Below are 22,455 nucleotides of genomic sequence, written 5' to 3'. Positions count from 1 at the left end.
GAACTGGCAGCTTTGTCAAGAGACCCGGGTCATATTGAGTTCCTTCCTTCGGGAGAGGTCCTTCTTTCACCTAACAAATTCATTTTAGCTAAGAACGAAGACCCTCAGAACAGATGGTCCTCCTGGAAAATTGTTCCCCTCACGCAAGATCCGTCTCTGTGCCCTGTTACTACTCTTAGGTCTTATTTATCCCGGACCTCCTCTAACTCCTCGGGGCCTCTATTCGTTAGAGAACAAGGCGGTACCATTACCATTAAAGGGATCAGGCAACAAATTTTATATTTTATTAAACAAGCTAGCCCTGACTCTTTTCCTCTTGCACATGATATCAGAGCGGTTGCTACTTCGGTGAACTTTTTTCACCACATGAATTTTACGGACCTTTCCAGGTATACAGGGTGGAAATCACCGTCAGTGTTCAAGAAACACTACCTTAAACATTTGGAAGCCCTTAAATTTCCTACAGTAGCTGCAGGGAGCGTAGTTACCCCCAGGTAACTCACATGTTAATTCCTTGTCATTTTATCTCTCCCCCTTACCTGCCTCATTTATACCCTATTTGTATTCGTTGGTTTCGCACCTGATTACTATTACTATATTTGTAAATTTTTGACTCCTGAGTATCTGTATATATCATCACTCACGGCATTATTATACCTTACCTTTTTTGTCAATTGTTCTACCAAGTGGATTTATGTTCTTTTTAAGATACCCTTATAGCTGTTTTTGGCATTCATCTCTGATTAAAGCAACTTGTATTTCCCTTATGTTTATGTTTTTTCCTTTATTTTGCAAGTTTGGTGACATTTCTCTTGTATATATTCACTGGCCGGCACAGGTTCAAGCCCAGAAAAGGGATTTTGACGTAGGAAAAATCTATTTCTGGGCGAGGGACCTGTGCCGCCCAGTGAACCCTCCCAGCTCCTCTCCCTTGGAGTCCCCAAACTTTGGGTGCTAAGGAGTTGGGTTCTGAGCGGATGCAGAGTTGGTGGTGCCGAGTGAGGTTGAACGGCTCTCCTCTATTGGGGTCTTTGTCGTGGATGAATCTAAATAGTGCGGGACCTCTGGATTATACGCCCAATTCTATACCGACACCAATAGGTGAGCGAGCTAGTTAACCTAGCACTCCTTTACATTTTTTCTCTGGTATATTTAGCAGTAAATTACCTAAGAATAAGTGCTAATAGGAGCTTATTCACTGGGCGGCACAGGTCCCTCGCCCAGAAATAGATTTTTCCTACGTCAAAATCCCTTAACTGAGTGAATGGGCCTTTCTAGAATTATGGCTTGTGGCATTTACCATTCTCATCAAGACAGGCATCTGATGCTAACACTTTAATTTTTCTAACATACCCAGTTTCATCTGGTCTTGTTTCAACTACTCAGCATAACATCCACTTATTGCGAGGTAGATTATAGTATATGATTAAAACAATATCATCAATTTCTACATTTCTTTGAGATTTTAACCGTCTTTGGCATATTTGTTGAGATTGTAAATATTCTCTTTGTCATCTTTTCCACAGATGATTAAGAAGATATTGTACATGTCGCCATTGTTTCTTTGAAAACTTGTGTTCTTTTACAAAATTACGGAAAATGATCAGGTGTCAAAGGTTCTACATATAAAGGGTCATTCAAGTTATGTGGACAATGGTCGTCCATTTACAATATTTTCTGCTTCAGTCATGAATGTTCTTAAAGATTCATCATCTAAATTTTACTATTGTTAGACAACATTACATTCAAAATATTTGTAACTGTTCTTATTTCTCTCCCAAACACCACCCATATGGCTTGCATAGGGTGGGTTCATTTTAAATGTTAAAAAATCACATTGGTCCCTCAATAATTCATTTTGAATATTTTCAACATTCATATCTCGGAGGCACTTTGCAAACTCTTTTCTTGCACCAATAAAGTTACTACCCTGATCTGAACACAGTTGTGTACAGTGACCTCTTCTGCAAACAAATCTATTGGCATATAAGAAAGAATCTGTACTAAGAGAATTGGCAGTTTCATTGTGTATTGCCCTACTTTTGACATACAGGTAAAGAATACTCCATACCTTTTGAGCTCCTTTCTACCTTCCTTAATTGTAAATAGACCAAAATAATCAACTGCACTGAATAGAGGAGACATTTCTAACCTATCATTTGGAGAATCAGCCATCTTCTGTGTCAGAGTATCATGTCAATTATTTTTGCAAGTAAGTTATTTTGATATGTTTTGCTATTAAGGATGATACACTTATTATCCAGTATCCACAAGATCTTATTTCATTTAAAGTTGAATTTCTACCTTGATGGTGTACTTTATTAGGATAGTGGATGATTATCAAATCTGTAATATGACTATTCTTTGGCAAAATCACAGGATATTTTACCTTGACATCAAAATTACTTGTGTAATCCACCACCAACCCTTATTAAGCCATCACTATTAATGAATGGATCAAGCTAGTACAAATTACTACATTTCCCTTAACATTTATCAATTTTTTTTATTGCCTACACTTAATAACCAATGTTCATATTGTTGTTTGCGGATGATAACGTAGTACTGGTTGCAGACGCAGAAGAGAAGCTTCACCGATTAGTGACAGAATTTGGAAGGGTGTGTGAGAGAAGGAAGTTGAGAGTTAATGTGTTTAAGATCAAGGTCATGAGATGTGCGAGAAGGGGTGGTGGTGCGAGGTTGAATGTCATGTTGAATGGAGAGTTACTTGAGGAGATGGATCAGTTTAGGTACTTGGGGTCTGTTGTTGCAGCAAATGGTAGAGTGGAAGCAGATGTACGTCAGAGAGTAAATGAAGGATGCAAAGTGTTGGGGGCAGTTAAGGGAGTAGTAAGAAATAGGGGGTTGGGCATGAATGTAAAGAGAGTTATGTATGAGAAAGTGATTGTACCAACTGTGATGTATGGATCGGAGTTGTGGGGAATGAAAGTGATGGAGAGACAGAAATTGAATGTGTTTGAGATTAAGTGTCTAAGGAGTATGGCTAGTGTATCTCGAGTAGGTAGGGTTAGGAACGAAGTAGTGAGGGTGAGAATGGGCGTAAGAAACGATTTAGCAGCTAGAGTGGATATGAATGCGTTGAGGTGGTTTGGCCATGTTGAGAGAATGGAAAATGGCTGTCTGCTAAAGAAGGTGATAAATGCAAGAGTTGATGGGAGAAGTACAAGAGGAAGGCCAAGGTTTGGGTGGATGGATGGAGTGAAGAAAGCTCTGGGTGATAGGAGGATAGATGTGAGAGAGGCAATAGAGCGTGCTAGAAATAGGAAGGAATGGCGAGCGATTGTGAAGCAGTTCCGGTAGGCCTTGCTGCTTCCTCCGGTGCCTTGGATGACCGCGGAGGTAGCAGCGGTAGGGGATTCAGCGTTATGAAGCTTCATCTGTGATGGATAACGGGGGAGGGTGGGCTGTGGCACCCTAGCAGTACCAGCTGAACTCGGTTGAGTCCCTTGTCAGGCTGGGAGGAACGTAGAGAGGAGAGGTCCCCTTTTTTTGTTTCATTTGTTTGATGTCAGGTACCCCCCAAAATTGGGGGAAGTGCCTTGGTATGTGTATGTATATTGAAAAGCTTCTCTTTGGACTAATTTAATAATTGTAATTTCTGCCTTGATTAGTTCTTGTACAGACACAGAAACATACTTATTACACAATGATTTCTTTTTCAATTTATCAATAAACCTATTACATAGAGCTAATGACCTTTTGACATGTGTCCTATTTGAGAAGTAATTAAGTCTAGTAAGTATGGTAGCATAATTGTTATTAGTGTTAGTTGCCAGTGACACACTTTAATTCTGAACATTTTCTGCAACTTCAAATGACACATAGTGTCATCAGTCATATCATGTTTTAAGAATTCAGGTTCATACCACCACATATAGTTACTAGTCAGATCATGCACTCACATGCCTCTTGAACATAAATTCGCAGGATTATCCCTTGAGGAAACATATTTCCACTGTTCAGATAAGGTGTGATTTTTAAGTTGCTTAACTCTGTTAGCAACAAAAACTTTGAATTGTTTAGATTGATTAGCTATGTATGAAAGCACAATTGTACTATCTACCCAAAATAATGTACCTCTTTACTAATATTGCCCTTCAACTCCTTTTTTAAGAAACAACTCGCATTTACAGATACTAATGCACCAGTGAATTCTAACCTAGGTACAGTGAAAGATTTCAAGGGAGGCAACTCTTGATTCAGCCATAACTAATCTAGTATGTACTTGTGCATTAGCATCTGTCATTTTGAGGTATGAGTATTGATCATAACCCTTCTCACTAGCATCAGAAAAATGATGCAATTTATAGTCTATGACGGTCATATTGACTGGTTTATAACATATCTCAACTTTATTATCTTTCAATTTGGGTAACTGAGATAACCAATTTTCCCTATCGGTAATAACAGTTTCAGAAATAGGATCATCCCAGCCAAGGTCTTGCTTACTTTGGGTTTGCAAAACTTTCTTACCAGTAAGAATGAATGATGATATCATGCCAATGGGATAAAAAATTGAGCTAACTATACATAAAACATTTCTTCTACTACTAGGCCTTTGAATGGTTTTGACATTGAAATTAAAAGCATCCATTTCAGTGCACCACTCAATTCCTAAAGTTCGTTCTACTGGTAACTTGTGTATGTTTTGCCAAATCCAGATTTTTAACTGATTGAGCAACTTCATTAGGACACATAGCCTTTAAAACTTCAATAATGTTGGCAGCAAATTTGTGCAAATGGAAACCACCCCTTTTACATATCATTTGAGTGTCTTTGGCTATGAGTATCGCTTCCTCCACTGTAGCTACAGACTTTAAACCATCATCAACATAAAAGTCTTCTTTAATGAACTTGCTGCATTTTCATTATTCTTATCCTTAAATTTATCAGCAGCAGCTTTCAAAGCTTAGTTTGTAACAGATGGAGAGCTTTTAGTACTAAATAGATGAAGAGTCATCCTATATTGAAAAATGTCGCCTTTGAAATCATTATTTGCAAACCCCAGAAATCGTAAAAGATTTATGGTTCCTCATTTACTAAAACTTGGTGATACATTGCTTCTACATCACAAGTAAATACAACATGATGATTTCTAAATCTACACAAAATACCAGCTAGACTACTTGACAAGTCTGGTCCCTGAAGCAAACAATCATTTAAATTTACATTTTTATACATAAAAGAATAATCAAATATACTCTGATTTTGTCAGGCTTTCTAGGATGATGAACTCCATGGTGTGGAATAAACCAAACCTTTCCATTAGAAAGGGATGTTTCAGCCAAAGGAACCCTTTCAGCATAACCCTTATCTATCATATTCTTCATGAAAGTTATGTAATAATTTTTCATTCTGACATTCTTGTGAAGCCTTTGCTTCAGGTTGATTAGTCTTTTCTGGATTACTAACTGATTATTTTGGAAATAAATATCACCACCTTTGTGTGGTAATGGAATTTTAAACTGTTTTATCATTAATCTTAATACCATTGCTAACAATTTCAATAAACTTTCTTTCTTCTACTAACCAAGCTACCTCATCATCACTGCCATTACTTACGAAATCAGATTCAAACATCTCTTTGACAAGATGAGGTTCATACTCTTCTTTTACCTTAATAGGTACTGTAAAACTATTATTTGTTCTCTTGGAATTTATTTCTATTTCTTCAACTACAGTTCAATCAACAACAACATCTCTATCTGAATTATTCTCTGTAGTATTTACATTACCATTAATTCCCCACCCAAGTGCTGTTCTCTGACCATAGGGCTCATTTTCAGAACCAGGAATGATTTCTAAGGGTTCGACAGTCTCTATAGTTTATACTTATCAATAGGCCTATCTCAATGTCAGGTTTGTAATCCATTATTTTGTCAGCCCTTTTTTTGGAGATGAGGCCATCTTAAAGCTGAAAATTTTTTTGGAATTTGTGCTTTCTTGCAGGTATAGTTTTTCTATAGCAGGCACATGGTAAAATTACGGCACTCTTTTTTTACCTATGCCCTTAACTGATAGACCACATAGTTTAGTACTTTCTATAGTCTTCACCCAGCATAGTCACTATCTTGATGATAGAACTTTGGCCAGTGACATTCATATGTCTTATATACACTTTCCTTGATAAAGCAAGCATCTGACTGATCATCCAGCACAGCATATGCCATGAACTTATTTGAATCCCTATGACTTAACCAAACTGGTACAATCATTGAATGAACATCAGCTGAAAAATATCTGATAACATTATTTCTATTATTAACAGCCTGTTCATGGTAATTATCACCAGAACTTTGTCTTTTTTATCAAGCTTTCATCATGGAAAACTGTCAGGTGCCATCGCTTGCACTCAATACATTTCTTTGGTCGTCTACAATACCTTGAATAATAACCAACCTTGAAACAATACCTACACAATTTTTTTACTGTCAAATATTGATTTCTTCGAGCAAGATTAAGTTTTAAGAACTCGACACCTTTCCATATCATGGTTTTGTCTTCAGTAATAGCATGTGAAACTTACGTTCATTTTACTCTCGGCTTGTTTTTCTCTCTTAGATTTATTTTCACTAGATTCAGCATTTGTAACATTATCAACTTCATTAAATTTAGTAACAAGGGATGAGTGCTTCATAATCTTACCTTGCGGCTGCCTTTCTTTAGGTCTAAATACTGTATCTTTCTTATTAAATTAAGTGCACAAGATGATGTTAGATTACATGCCCTATTAGCCTCATATCTTATGAACCTTGTAAACTCTTCAAAAGATAGATATTCCTCTTCATCAGCTGTGATTCTTGTAATTGCCAAGCTACAACCCTAGTTGGAAAAGCAAGATGCTATAAACCCAAGGGCTCCAACAGGGAAAAATAGCCCAGTGAGGAAAGGAAATAAGGAAATAAATAGATAAATGAGAACAAATTAACAGTAAATCATTTACAAACAGTAACGTCAAAACAGATATGTCATACAAAGATTCTTCATCTGAAATTTTGATTATTTGTAGGGTGAGAAACTCGATATTGATTAAACAGTTATTATTCAACATATAATATTCACATGGGCTCTATCTGTCATAAACTATAAAAAGACATGTCAGCCTGTTCAACATAAAAACATTTGCTTCAACTTTGAACTTTTGAAGTTCTAGTGATTCAACTACCCGATTAGGAAGATCATTCCACAACTTGGTCACAGCTGGAATAAAACTTCTAGAATACTGTGTAGTATTGAGCTTCATGATGAAGAAGGCCTGGCTATTTTACAGTGTTATAAGAAATCAAAATTTTCTCAAACTTCGACCATCATTAATTGTAATCTTAGGCCAACCTTGCTTCTAATGGCATCTGCAACAATAAATTTATTTCCAAACCTATCATGAAATATCTTCCAAGCCTTGTCGTAAGCCTCTTGGGTGCCAAAAGTTATAAGATTATCTATTGCAACTTTAGCGTGACCCTCCATATATTTACCTAAGTCGTACAATCTTTCAGCAGCACCATCTGTTTTATTTTCTATTAATGTAATAAATAATGCTTTCCACTGAGGGTACTTCAGCAAGTCTCTAAAAAATACCTCTGGTTCTTTGGCGAGTAAATTATCTTTATGTTGCTTCGCAGCAAACAAGTCTGCTAGTTTCTCCATGTTCTGATTTTGAAGGTCAGTAAACCTTTTTATAATCCCATTGTCTGGACTGTACATTACCATTACTAAGAATGTTAGTGTGTTCATTGAAATATGCCATGGGTTCAGAAGTGTGTAGCGTTGCTCTATTAACATTAGGTTGCATATTGAAAGCGAAGGCATTTTAAGGATCTATTAGCCTAGGTTCGCCTATTGGCTCATGGAGCGCTTCATGTGTAACTGTATGCTCTATCCTAGTCTCATTTGGTATACTGAAATCTGAGTCCAGATTTGTTTCTTTGCTTAGCATAAGTTTATTTGGATGTGAGCTTCCTATGGGCTAGTAAGTATAAGTACAGTATGGTCTACAGTAGCTTTGATTTCCCTATTGGCATGGAATTGGTTTTAAATTAAAACACCTGGAGTAGTTGGATTAAAATGAGATATTACCTTTATTTGTGCCTTCCTTTTATCTAAATCTTTATCTGTATTATCCAAACCTTCTGCCAAGGAAAAAGATTTTTGTACACTGGAACCTGACAATGAATAATTTGCAACTCTGCTGTCCTCAAGATATCTGTGCAAGAGACCTTCTGCGGGTTGGTTACTTTCACCCAATGGAAAACTTAAGCATGACTGTGGATCTATTGCATTCTCTTCTTCTAAAATTTTATTGATAGCACCTATCTCAGCATTAGTGGCTTCAATTTCTTTATCAATTTCTAATTTCTTTAAATCTGCTTGAGCCTTTTCCATTATGGCATGGTATTTTCTTTCTGTGACTAACCTACCCAGTTTTGTTCTTATTTTTATTCTCTTATTAGAAACAGACGGTGATTTACTTACACTTGTATAATGTGACCTAGATGAAGGTTTTGATGTTTGAGAGACATTTGACCTTCTTTCAGATTGTTCATATTTAATCTTTTCTTTTAACATTGATAACCTGGTCTGACCATATGATATATTCTGGTAATTATACTCTAAACTCTGTACAGTGTCAACCTCTGCCCTTTCTGAATTTCTTAATTTGGAGAAAGTCATGTTAATATTCTTTAACTCTATTTGAAGCCTATTTGCAACCTCCAGTAGGAGGGCTAAATTACAATCATTTTTAGAAAGTGCCAAATCTGCTTCCTTAATTAATTTGCATAAGACACTCTTGCTTTTTTAATTCATCAACCAGACAATCTAAATTATACATCTTACCTTTTTCTGATCGCAGTCTCATTCTTACCAGAGGGGAAATTAGGCCTAAGTCTAGATAAATGTAAGTCTTGCTTTTCGTCTTGGGTTAGATGTTGATCTTCATAATTGGCTTGTTCACTAAGCTCCATTTTGTCTTCGTTTGCAGAATTTTTACGTTGTCTTCGTTGTAGTTTGATTACGTTTGGCTCCAATTCAGTACTAAAATCATTACATGATAATGGTTTCCGAGGGCACCTCCTAATTTTTATTAAATTTTATTGGTGGAAAAACATTCCATACTCTTATAGAGAATGTTTATTCTGAAAGTTACAACCTTCATTGTGATGAACTCCAGCATAGTGTTTTAAGTGCGACACACTGCATTGGCAAATAATGACATAGTTGCCCAAATGCCCAAGGGAGTGCAAAGATACTGTGATGGTGGCTCATTAGATATTGTTTGTTATTTGCAGCCCTGTTCTGTGTTTAATTCTCAAAATTAAGGAGAGTAACATTCCATGGTCTTTCATATAGTATATTCTGATCAAAACCATGAGCCATTCATTGAAATAACTGAAAATAAAAGAAAAACCTTTAAGGCTAATGCCTGTAGAGCTATGCTATGATATAAAAATATAGTTATTCCATTTGATAGAATTATTAATGAAATCTCGACTGGGGCAAAGAAGAAGCAGCATACACCCATCAAAAAGAGAGATGGCTCTGTTATAGAAACAGAAGAGGAAGAAAGACAACGTTGGATGGAACACTTTAGTGAGGTTATGAATAGGAGATATGAAGGGAATAATTTGATTGATATACCTGAAGCTGATGAAGACCTTGATGTGCCCATGAATGAATTCAGTGTGTTTGAAGTCGAAGCTATCCTAAAAAAACTAGAGATGGAAAGCCCCGGGATACGATGAAATAATTGCCGAGATGATACTGGCTGAAAATGAAGTGACTCGGACTATTTACAAGATTATTTTGTAGAATGTGGCATGAAGAGGCAAAATCTAATGAATGGGAGTTAGGAGTGTTGGTGAAAATAGCTAAAAAAGGAGACCCGACTGATTGCAATAATTACAGAGGCATAACACTTACGTCAGTTATGAAAATATATTGTATGCTTATTCTAAAGAGGCTGGAGAGAGAGATTCATGAAAAGCTGAGAGATGAACAAGCAAGATTTAGAAAATGTAGGGCCAAATTTTCATTTTGAGACATGTACAGCAATATGTAGAATATAGAAATCCTCTTTTGATGGCATTTGTGGACTATGAAAAAGCCTTTGATAGTGTGCACCAGCCAATTTTGTGGAGAATCCTGTGTTATTATGGAATTCCTCATAAATGTGTAAATTTGATTAAGTCTGTTCATGAGCATAACAAGTGCAAAGTTAATGTTAATGGAGTCTTATCAAATTAATTTCCAGTGAACAGTGGAGTACTCCAAAGGAATGTGTTGTCACCTATGTTGTTTATCCTCCTCATGGATTTTGTAATGTGTAGAACAGTCAGAGATGGTGGAGAAGGATTGGACTGGACTGGTGATAGGAATTTAGCAGGTCTAGAGTATGCTGATGATGCTGTCCTTGTTTTTGCAATGCTTGCTTACCAGAATGCATGAAATATCACACGAGGTTGGGCTGAAGATAAATAGAAGAAAGACAGAGATGATGAGAATGGAATATGCAATGAAAGATGAAATATCATTGGAAGGAGAAAGGATTAATGAGGTGGAATTATTTAAGTATTTAGGAACTAGGATCTCCAATACAGGGTCTTTAGAATTAGAGTTTAGTGAAAGATTGAAAAAAGCAAATCGTACTTTGGCTAGGTTATGTAAAATTTGGAAATCAAATTGCCTGAAATTACCGTATATATAAAAATCAGACTACATATCAGTTTAGTGAGATCAGTGTTACTCTTATGTACAGTATATGAGTCATGGTATGACAATGAAACAATCTCCAATAGATTTAGTAGATTTGAGAACAATGCCCTTGTCAGGATATTGGGAGTTAACCCTTTTACCCCCGGGGTATTTGGAAATTTCCAACCCTTAACCCCCAAGGGGTTATTTTTTTCCCAGCACATTTTGCAGTATATTTTTTTCAAATTGCTCTAACAGCCTTAATTTTTGTCATAGAGAGGTCAGGTTGGTCTCATTCTCTTGGAAAATGCCTGAATTTTCTCAAAAAATTATCAAAAAATATGAAAAACAAATTTTTATAGCATTTTTTTGCAAGGACGTACCGGTACGTCCATGGGGGTAAAGGGATGGCTTTTGTGAAACGTACCAGTACGTCCTTTGGGGGTAAAAGGGTTAAATGGCAGGACAGGATTAGAAATGGAACTAAAAGAGAGATTACTTGAGTGCCATATGTTGAGATCATATGTTGAGATCATGATGAGGGGTAGATGGAGATGGTTTGGACATGTACTTCGCACTCCTCAAGAGAGATTAGTTCACCAAACATTCAGTTGAGCTCCACAAGCCACTGGAAGAGTTGGAAGACCCAGGCTTACATGGCTGAGGACTATTAAGCGTGAAGTAGGAGATGATGAAAGGAGAAGTATTCAATTAAAAGCTCAAGATAGAGATGACTGGCGAAATCTAAATGAGGCCCTTTGCATCAATAGACGAAGGAGGAGATGATGATTTGATACTGTATAACAAAAGAGTACAAACTACATACAGTATTTCACATCACTCAATGTAGCTTACCACAATTTTGGGGTCTTGTATTCACTTAAAAACAAAGAGTAATATAAAGCATTACTGTACTGGTAGATATTCCTTTGTGGCTAACTGAGAAGGCAGTTGTTTTGATAGTGCCTCATCCAACTTGGTAGACTGTATTTTAAGTATTTTTTCTCAAAAAATATATTTAATATCTATCTGTGTATGTCTATGACGGTAACAGGCTTTGCCTGAATGACTTTGCAATATATTACTTTTCAAATATTCTTTGTCACACAAAGAATTTTAAACAACTCAATTAAAAAATATAAGTTTGGACTGCGTCTGTTGGTTTCAGACTTTCTGCAAAACAAAAAATCTAGCAATTCAATAATGTTTTATAAGAATATTTGATGGAAGCAAAACCAAGAAATAAACCTCACTTTAGGCAACACTTACATCCAATTTGAAGATACTGTAAAATTTCTGGGATTAATATTAGATACTCACCTCAATTGGAACGCTCAAGTATCTTACATCAAAACCAAATGTAATAATGCTCTAAACCTTATGAAAAATTTATCTTATGTAATATGTGGTGTGAAGCAATCAACTTTACTGATGATCTGTAAAGCATTGGTATTATCATATTATAATAGCCCAATATATGGATCAGAATCTGAAGCTACTTTGAAGTCTTTAGATCCAATACACACTCAAGGTCTAAGACTATGTAGTGGAGCTTTTAGGTCTTCCCCAAATATCTCAGTACTATGTGAAAGTGTGGAACTACCTTTTTCCTTACATCAAGATTTTGTGACCATGCAGTGTGTATTAAAGATCCTAACCACCAATTCTCCAACAAAGAAGCTATTCAACTCAGAAACAATCATGAACCACCATTCCCAATAAGAGCAAATAGGTTATTTCAATCTACAGACATCATAATGAACATTATTCGACTATCTCTCTTTCTTTCAAGGTCCTCCATCTTAGACCTTAAAGAAAATGAAAATATGCTCTCATCTTTACTATTTATCAAAGAAATAGATATACTCCTTGTCACCATAAACAACATACATTGTAACATACTCAAAGGAAAGGACCTCATAATGCTATTCATACTGATGGCTCTAAATCTTCAATGGGTGTTGGGTGTGCTGCATTGTCCTCAGACAAAATTAGTCAGCTCTTATTATCCAGTGAAGCATCAGTATTTACATTTGAATGTTAGCAGCCGAGATTATTAAAACTATTGAAGATAGGGCGAATCATAAGTTTGTGATTTATACCGATTCAAGAAGTGCCATAGAAGACCTAAAGGTTTACACATAAGAATCAATTGGTATTGAAAATTAAAGAGCTTCTTGACACATTTTACTCCCATGGGGCAAATGTAAATGTGTTGGATTCCTGCCCATGTTGGGATTATGGGTAATGAAAAAGCGTATGCTGCTGCTAAGTCTTCAATCAATTTACCAAAGCAAGCTTTTACACTGTTTACAAAATGGCAAGATCAGTGGAATAACAAACTTGATTGTAATAAGTTGAAATAACTAAAGCCAGTTGTTTCTTTATGGGAATTGTCATCTCAAAGAGAAAGGAAGACAAGTAATTTTAGCCAGATTACACATACTGTAGGTCACAAAATTTACATGAGTATTTGATGTGCACACCTCGTTCACCCAGGTGCAATGAGTGTGAATGCATTTTTACTATAATATCACAAATTTTTAGTAATTTGTATTTTTCCTAACATACTTACCGAGGAACACTTTCTTAGGAGTTACTGGTATCTCCTCTCAAACGACCAGAGTTTTGTGTAGTTTACCCTACTCCCATTCTCTATAGTGACCTGCTTGCGGGAGAGAACGTGACCCGAGGGCAATGCCCGGAGTAGGCCGCGTGTTGCTTAGGCTGACCCCATCAGTAAGTTTTATGTAAGGAACAATACTCGAGATCAGTGAGGCACTAGGGGACGGTTGGGGGGGCCATAACTCGAAAGTGTTTCTCGGTAAGTATGTTAGGAAAAATACAAATTACTAAAAATTTGTGATTTGTTCCGACACAGAGACTTACCTCAAAACACTTTCTTAGGAGACTTACACTTTAGGAGGTGGGAGTGCCCCCTAGACCTAGACCCCGATGGACAGTAGGATAAACTACACAAGGGACTCATTAAGTGTGATATAACACTTACCCTTCCGAATATTTCTTGTTGTGCTTGATGTATATTGGCGAATCTTGAGACTTGTGTAACGAGCGATAGTCCTAAGGACGACTGATAGTACGAGAAAAGTGGGAATAAGGCGAAAACGAAAAATAAGCTACTTGTGTCTAGATCATTTATGGTTCGCGATTGAGCCTGGGGCTTGAGCCGTCAAACCGGATGAAGGGCTGAGGTGACAGGCCCGATCGAAAACCCATCCAGGGATTTCCTCGTACATTCCTTGAGGTAATGAGCGGTAAAGGTCGACTGGTTGGACCAAGTTCCTGCTCGAAGAACCTGAGCTACCGACATGTTCTTCTCAAATGCTAGGTAGGTGCTCATGCCTCTAACATCATGAGCCTTGGGTTTCCCTGGTGCTGAAAGACCCTCCTTTGAGTCGGCTTGCATAATTACTTGTCAGATCCAAAACGAAACTGTGTTCTTTGAGATGTTCTTTTTCGTTTTACCCCAGGAAACGAAGAGGTTCTTAATAGACGGGCGGAAGTTAGCCGTTCTTTTAAGATACTTCCTAATCACCCTAACGGGGCACAATTTCAAGTCTTCCTGGTTTCCTTCATTTGGGATTGCTGGGATAGTAAAGCTCTCAAACCTCGGATCCCAAATTAATGGGTTCTGAGTCTTGGCGACGAAGGAGGGGACAAACTTAAAGGTTATCTCCTTCCATCCTCTAGAGTGCTCCACCTCATACGACAATCCATGTAGCTCGCCCACCCTCTTAGCTGAGGCTAACGCTAACAAGAAGACTGCCTTGAACGTGAGATTCTTGTCTACAATGTCTTTTAAGGGTTCGAATGGTGATTTCCGAAGCATATCCAGAACCCTCGCCAGGTCCGAACTCGGGATTCTAGGGGTAGAAGGGGGGCATGATTGCTCGAAAGCCTTGATGAGCATAGAAATATGTCTGGAGGAGCCCAGATCTATGCCTTTCAGGAGAAAAACTTGACCCAGTGCCGCCCGAACTCCCTTAATCGCTGGGACTGACATGGCCAATTTATCCCTGAGATGGACCATGAAATCCGCTATAATGGGCACGGATGCTTCTAAGGGCTCTATCTTCTTGTCCTTGCACCACATAACGAACAACGTCCACTTGGATTGGTAGACGGCCGTGGACGATTTTCTCAGGTAAAGGGATATCCTCCTAGTTGTCTTGCTGGAGTACCCTTGTCTCTTCAGGAGGTGCTGGATAACCTCCAGGCGTGAAGACGAAGGGCTTGTGGGTTTCCGTGAAACCTCTGAAAATGTGGTTGTCTCAATAGGTCTGGTTTGTCAGGAAGAGGCCAGGGCGGAAGAGTGGCGAGACTCTTAGGTCTGCGAACCACTCTCTCTCCGGCCACCAAGGCGCTACCAAAGTCATCTTTAGGTTGGTTGCTGCCCTCACCCTGTTGAGGACTTGTCTTATTAGGGAGAAGGGGGTAAAAGCGTACACGTCTAGGCCGTCCCATCTGTGTTGAAAGGCGTCTTCCATTGCCGCCTTCGGGTCTGGGACAGGAGAACAGAATACGGGGAGTTGTGCGTTCAACCTTGTTGCAAACAGATCCATTACCGGGGACCCCCACATCTGAATGATGTAGCTTGCCACTTGTGGGTGCAGGGACCACTCCGTCGCTACTACTTGTCCCGACCTGCTGAGGCCGTCTGCTAGGACGTTCTTCCTCCCCGGAATGAACCTTGCTGTCAGGTTGATTTCCTCCTTCTCTGCCCATTTCAGGATCTGAAGGGCCAGTTCGCACAACTCTTTTGATCTCAGTCCCCCCTCCTTCTTTACATATGCTACCACGGTTGCATTGTCTGACATCAGGGCCACAGAATTCCCTTTCAAGTCTTCCTCGAAGTGTTTGCAGGCTTCCTGGACCGCTCTCATCTCCAGGACATTGATGTGTAGGGACTTCTCCCTTTCTGTCCAAGTCCCCTTCGCTGTCTTTTCCCGGAGATGCGCTCCCCACCCTTCCTTCGATGCGTCCGTAAACAGAAGGATTTCCGGAGGTTGGGCGGACAGTGGCATCCCTTTTAGGGTGTGTGACCGATCCTGCCACCACTCTAAGGCTTGTCTGGTCTCTTGCAGGACTGGCACCACTATGTCCGGGGAACTTTTCTGGTTCCAATGTTCCTTTAAGTTCCATTGGACCCTCCTCAGGTTCTGTCTCCCGTGAGGAACTAGCTTCTCTAAGGACACCAGATGTCCTACCAACCTCTGCCAATCCTTTGCTCTTCTGGGATGTCCTAGAAGGAAGGGACGGAGAACTCGGTCCAGGTTGTTCAGCCTGTCTATGGATGGGAAGGCCTTGACCTGTAACGAATCCAGGACTATTCCCAGGTAAGTCATCCTGTTAGTTGGGGTTAACTGAGATTTCTCCAAGTTGACTGTAATGCCCAGGTTTTTGCACAATTGCAGGAGATCTTCGCCCTGCTGATTCAAGTCTTCCTTTGAGGACGAAAGGAGTAGCCAGTCGTCCAAGTATCTGATGAGTCGAATGCCCCGTTCTTGGGCCCATACGGAGACTGTCGTAAACACCCTCATGAATACCTGGGGAGCTGTGGAAAGACCGAAGCACAGGGCCTTGAATTGTAAAACCTGGGCACCCCACTTCACCCGAAGAAACTTCCTGCTTGCTGGGTGAATAGGGACCTGGAAATAGGCGTCCTTGAGGTCTATAGAAATCATAAAGTCTCCCTCCCTCAAGGACGCCATGACCGTTCTTGGGGTGTCCATTTTGAACGTCATCTTGCGGATAAATTTGTTGAGGGCTGACAGGTCTATCACTGGCCTCCACCCTCCTGTCGCTTTTTCCACCAGGAATAGGGGGCTGTAGAACCCTGGACCTGGTAACTTCACTGTTTCCAAGGCTCCTTTCTGCAACATCGTCGTGACTTCCACGTCCAATGCTGCTCTTTTCGCCGGGTCCTTGGGAACTAACCAGTCCGCCTGACTCGCAGGAATCAGCGGAGGTGGATCTTCCAAAAAGGGAATCCTGTAGCCCTCCTTCACTACTGTTACTGTCCACGGATCTGCTCCGTGGAGCTTCCATGCTTGCCATGAGAGACTGAGGCATCCCCCTACCTGAGGCTTGGGCAGGGGAGGGGCGCCTCCCACTTTATCTCCTACGGGAGGATCGGCCTGCTTGGCCTCTTCTGGAAGAGGAGTATGCACTCCTGTAAGTTGGGGGCGTCGAAGAAGGTCCCCTAAGGGGGGGGATTTGTTGAGTGAGGCCATTGTCCAGGCGAAGGTTCTCGCTTCCTTGTGTCCGGACGGAACGCGCAGTCATGGGCGCTTCCGTCACAGGTCTCTTGAAGACGGGGCGTCGCGCAGTCTGTGGCTTAAGAACGGGGAGTTCTCTCTTCTTGGCCAACTTATCTGCAACCTCCTCCGCCTTCTTCGTGGGAATAAGATGATCTCCCCACACGGAACTATTCTTTAAGGCTTTCGCCTCCCTGTCAGGAATTTTCATAGGCAGGTTCTTGACCAGGGCGTCTCTTCTCCGCAGTACCCAGTTCGCGGAGAGAGCTAAGGACTGAAAAGTTAGGAACTTTAGGGCGCGGCTACCTGACCCCAACAACTCGTTCAGAGCCTCACGTTTGGCCGGCTCCATAGAGTGTTGGGATCTGGGTGCCCACTAAGGTGGTAGCCCACCAATCCAACCACGATGCCACATTAACTAAGTCCTTAGACATCTCCTCCATCATCACGGACTCGGACTGGGAGAAGAAGGTGGACGCTGAAGACGCCCTCTCGTCTGAGAAGCCCTGGCAAAGGATGTCCAGGGTTTCCTCTGTCTTTCATGCCCCGTTTGGTCTACCTTCCAATGTGTAGTATTTAGTTTGGGACTTAAGTCCCTGCAGGAGTTTCGCCGCGCTATAGCCTCTGCTGGAATCGCTATTGCGGGCTATAACCCTGTCTATGTGGGTTCTTCCTATTCCCACGTTCCTGGCCTCAAGAAGGGATAGAGAGGACTTCTTCTGGGCGGGGGCGGCTAGGAACTTGTTCAAGCCCGAAGTCCACGCCTCCTCCTCCTGTGGGACGGGTTCCACCAGGCTATTGTATCCTCTAATCAAGGAGAGTACCCTCCTATACGCGGAGTCCTCCGTCGCCGACGTCGTCTCACCATCCACTTCCTCCGTCCTGCGTTGGGGAGAGGCATAGTCACGGGCACCTTCGTATTGACGGGACCCTCGGCTCCTTCTATCCTCGACGTCCGACTTCTTTGAGGCCTTTGTCGACGGGACGGGCTCTTCCGTGAAATAGTTCGACGGAGGTGCCCGTCCCCGTCTATCATCTCAATGGGGAGACCTGTCGAGGCTGCCCATCCTAGGCGACGACTCCCTCCGCTGGGCGGATTGAGTGTCTCTAGGACGGGACTTAGGCCTACAAGACGAGGCCCTCCGCTCATCGGCTTTTTCCACCAGGAACAGGCGGCTGTAGAACCCTGGACCTGGTAACTTCACTGTTTCCAAGGCTCCAAGGCTCCTTTCTGCAAAATCGTCGCGACTTCCACGTCCAATGCTGCTCTTTTCGCCGGGTCCTTGGGAACTAACCAGTCCGCCTGACTCGCAGGAATCAGCGGAGGTGGATCTTCCAAAAAGGGAATCCTGTAGCCCTCCTTCACTACTGTTACTGTCCACGGATCTGCTCCATGGAGCTTCCATGCTTGCCATGAGAGACTGAGGCATCCCCCTACCTGAGGCTTGGGCAGGGGAGGGGGGCCTCCCACTTTATCTCCTACGGGAGGATCGGCCTGCTTGGCCTCTTCTGGAGGAGGAGTATGCACTCCTGTAAGTTGGGGGCGTCGAAGAAGGTCCCCTAAGGGGGGGGATTTGTTGAGTGAGGCCATTGTCCAGGCGAAGGTTCTCGCTTCCTTGTGTCCGGACGGAACGCGCAGTCATGGGCGCTTCCGTCACAGGTCTCCTGAAGACGGGGCGTCACGCAGTCTGTGGCTTAAGAACGGGGAGTTCTCTCTTCTTGGCCAACTTATCTGCAACCTCCTCCGCCTTCTTCGTGGGAATAAGATGATCTCCCCACACGGAACTATTCTTTAAGGCTTTCGCCTCCCTGTCGGGGATTTTCATAGGCAGGTTCTTGACCAGGGCGTCTCTTCTCCGCAGTACCCAGTTCGCGGAGAGAGCTAAGGACTGAAAAGTTAGGAACTTTAGGGCGCGGCTACCTGACCCCAACAACTCGTTCAGAGCCTCACGTTTGGCCGGCTCCATAGAGTGTTGGGATCTGGGTGCCCACTAAGGTGGTAGCCCACCAATCCAACCACGATGCCACATTAACTAAGTCCTTAGACATCTCCTCCATCATCACGGACTCGGACTGGGAGAAGAAGGTGGACGCTGAAGACGCCCTCTCGTCTGAGAAGCCCTGGCAAAGGATGTCCAGGGTTTCCTCTGTCTTTCATGCCCCGTTTGGTCTACCTTCCAATGTGTAGTATTTAGTTTGGGACTTAAGTCCCTGCAGGAGTTTCGCCGCGCTATAGCCTCTGCTGGAATCGCTATTGCGGGCTATAACCCTGTCTATGTGGGTTCTTCCTATTCCCACGTTCCTGGCCTCAAGAAGGGATAGAGAGGACTTCTTCTGGGCGGGGGCGGCTAGGAACTTGTTCAAGCCCGAAGTCCACGCCTCCTCCTCCTGTGGGACGGGTTCCACCAGGCTATTGTATCCTCTAATCAAGGAGAGTACCCTCCTATACGCGGAGTCCTCCGTCGCCGACGTCGTCTCACCATCCACTTCCTCCGTCCTGCGTTGGGGAGAGGCATAGTCACGGGCACCTTCGTATTGACGGGACCCTCGGCTCCTTCTATCCTCGACGTCCGACTTCTTTGAGGCCTTTGTCGACGGGACGGGCTCTTCCGTGAAATAGTTCGACGGAGGTGCCCGTCCCCGTCTATCATCTCAATGGGGAGACCTGTCGAGGCTGCCCATCCTAGGCGACGACTCCCTCCGCTGGGCGGATTGAGTGTCTCTAGGACGGGACTTAGGCCTACAAGACGAGGCCCTCCGCTCATCGGCTTTTTCCACCAGGAACAGGCGGCTGTAGAACCCTGGACCTGGTAACTTCACTGTTTCCAAGGCTCCAAGGCTCCTTTCTGCAAAATCGTCGCGACTTCCACGTCCAATGCTGCTCTTTTCGCCGGGTCCTTGGGAACTAACCAGTCCGCCTGACTCGCAGGAATCAGCGGAGGTGGATCTTCCAAAAAGGGAATCCTGTAGCCCTCCTTCACTACTGTTACTGTCCACGGATCTGCTCCATGGAGCTTCCATGCTTGCCATGAGAGACTGAGGCATCCCCCTACCTGAGGCTTGGGCAGGGGAGGGGGGCCTCCCACTTTATCTCCTACGGGAGGATCGGCCTGCTTGGCCTCTTCTGGAGGAGGAGTATGCACTCCTGTAAGTTGGGGGCGTCGAAGAAGGTCCCCTAAGGGGGGGGATTTGTTGAGTGAGGCCATTGTCCAGGCGAAGGTTCTCGCTTCCTTGTGTCCGGACGGAACGCGCAGTCATGGGCGCTTCCGTCACAGGTCTCCTGAAGACGGGGCGTCACGCAGTCTGTGGCTTAAGAACGGGGAGTTCTCTCTTCTTGGCCAACTTATCTGCAACCTCCTCCGCCTTCTTTGTGGGAATAAGATGATCTCCCCACACGGAACTATTCTTTAAGGCTTTCGCCTCCCTGTCGGGGATTTTCATAGGCAGGTTCTTGACCAGGGCGTCTCTTCTCCGCAGTACCCAGTTCGCGGAGAGAGCTAAGGACTGAAAAGTTAGGAACTTTAGGGCGCGGCTACCTGACCCCAACAACTCGTTCAGAGCCTCACGTTTGGCCGGCTCCATAGTGTTGGGATCTGGGTGCCCACTAAGGTGGTAGCCCACCAATCCAACCATGATGCCACATTAACTAAGTCCTTAGACATCTCCTCCATCATCACGGACTCGGACTGGGAGAAGAAGGTGGACGCTGAAGACGCCCTCTCGTCTGAGAAGCCCTGGCAAAGGATGTCCAGGGTTTCCTCTGTCTTTCATGCCCCGTTTGGTCTACCTTCCAATGTGTAGTATTTAGTTTGGGACTTAAGTCCCTGCAGGAGTTTCGCCGCGCTATAGCCTCTGCTGGAATCGTTATTGCGGGCTATAACCCTGTCTATGTGGGTTCTTCCTATTCCCACGTTCCTGGCCTCAGGAAGGGATAGAGAGGACTACTTCTGGGCGGGAGCGGCTAGGAACTTGTTCAAGCCCGAAGTCCATGCCTCCTCCTCCTGTGGGATGGGTTCCACCAGGCTATTGTATCCTCTAATCAAGGAGAGTACCCTCCTATACGCGGAGTCCTCCGTCGCCGACGTCGTCTCACCATCCACTTCCTCCGTCCTGCGTTGGGGAGAGGCATGGTCACGGGCACCTTCGTATTGACGGGACCCTCGGCTCCTTCTATCCTCGACGTCCGACTTCTTCGAGGCCTTTGTCGACGGGACGGGCTCTTCCGTGAAATAGTTCGACGGAGGTGCCCATCCCCGTCTATCATCTCGATGGGGAGACCTGTCGAGGCTGCCCATCCTAGGCGATGACTCCCTCCGCTGGGCGGATTGAGTGTCTCTAGGACGGGACTTAGGCCTACAAGACGAGGCCCTCCGCTCATCGGCTGACTCCCTGGCGAGGCTCTTGGAGGCCCTTCTAGGAGGACTGTCTCCTGCCCGCTCAGGTATCAAACTTGAGGACTTAGAAAGGCCCTTCAGCTTATTGCTTGGGACGAATACCCATGTCCCTTGCGGAGAGCTTGGTCTCCTGCTTTTGCTTGGAGGGGAACGGGGACTCCTCCTGTCCCGAGATCCTGTGGGAGACCGCGAAGGGGAGTTCCTCCTCACAGACCGATCTCTCTTCCTCCTGTGTCGCCTCCGACGTTCCTCGCTTGAAGAGCCCGACGAGTCGCGCCCCGATGAGTCTGACTTGCCTTCATACCGCGACCTCGTACCGGACGGTGGCTTCTTGGGGCTACGCCGTACTCCTGACGTAGATGGCAGCAGGAAATTCTCCGGAACTGATGGCTTTGCCGGTAACCACGCCGATGAACGAGCCATGAAGGGGAAGGCCTCGCTTAGACCCTCCTCCATGTCCAGTGGGGACCTCAACGGCGTCCTTGGTACATCCCAAGCCAGCGGATTCTCTTGCGGGGACTCTTCTCTGCAGATGGCACCTTCTGTAGCTGACGCTCCTGAGGCCTCTACCCATGAATCTGGTGATGAAAATGGAACATTATTAGGCCACATGGGGTCCTCCATTGAGACGCGACCCCTACGTGAGAGAGCCGCATCCCTCGGACCCCCACTACACTCACTCACAGGCGCCTGATCTGCCCTGGACAAAGAAGACTCCCCCACAACATCACTCCCTTGGGAAAGAGGCACCAACTTCTTACACTTCACGGACTTACCTCGTCCCCTACTCTGGGTAGGGGAAGAAGAATGAACTCTACCTGACCCCTCTCCTGCCGACGTCGCAGGGGAAGACAAGCTAGTTTTCCTAGGAGACCGCTTCGAAGCCTTCTTCTTCTTCGTGCCGAATTTCACCCATTGGACCTCGCTCCAATCGGCACATTCGGGACACGTGTCTGACGGCGAACAGGCTTTACCCCTACACGAGGTACACAGCGAATGAGGATCCACATCGGGCTTGGACAAGAAAGCCCCACACGATTTCCCGGCTCTAGGCCCAGGACAACGGCGAGAGT

The 22,455-nt window shown here is 43.5% G+C and overlaps 1 protein-coding gene across 3 annotated transcripts in view; it reads left to right on the top strand.

The window, feature by feature from the left end:
* LOC137624524 (protein lin-37 homolog) overlaps positions 1-22,455 on the top strand; it is a 139,755-nt gene that overhangs the window by 107,562 nt on the left and 9,738 nt on the right. The window contains exon 6 of one of the 3 annotated variants that reach the window (XM_068355392.1): positions 2,054-2,072. The exons of the other annotated variants lie outside the window; for them this stretch is intronic. Within the exon in view, the coding sequence (XP_068211493.1) occupies positions 2,054-2,057 (4 nt within the window). The 3' untranslated portion in view covers positions 2,058-2,072. Of the gene's footprint in view, positions 1-2,053; positions 2,073-22,455 lie in introns of those variants that run through there. 3 annotated transcript variants of the gene reach the window in all.

This window comes from Palaemon carinicauda, chromosome 31, assembly GCF_036898095.1.
Source record: "Palaemon carinicauda isolate YSFRI2023 chromosome 31, ASM3689809v2, whole genome shotgun sequence".
Taxonomy (NCBI): domain Eukaryota; kingdom Metazoa; phylum Arthropoda; class Malacostraca; order Decapoda; family Palaemonidae; genus Palaemon; species Palaemon carinicauda.
This window is presented reverse-complemented; position numbering and strand designations above follow the sequence as displayed.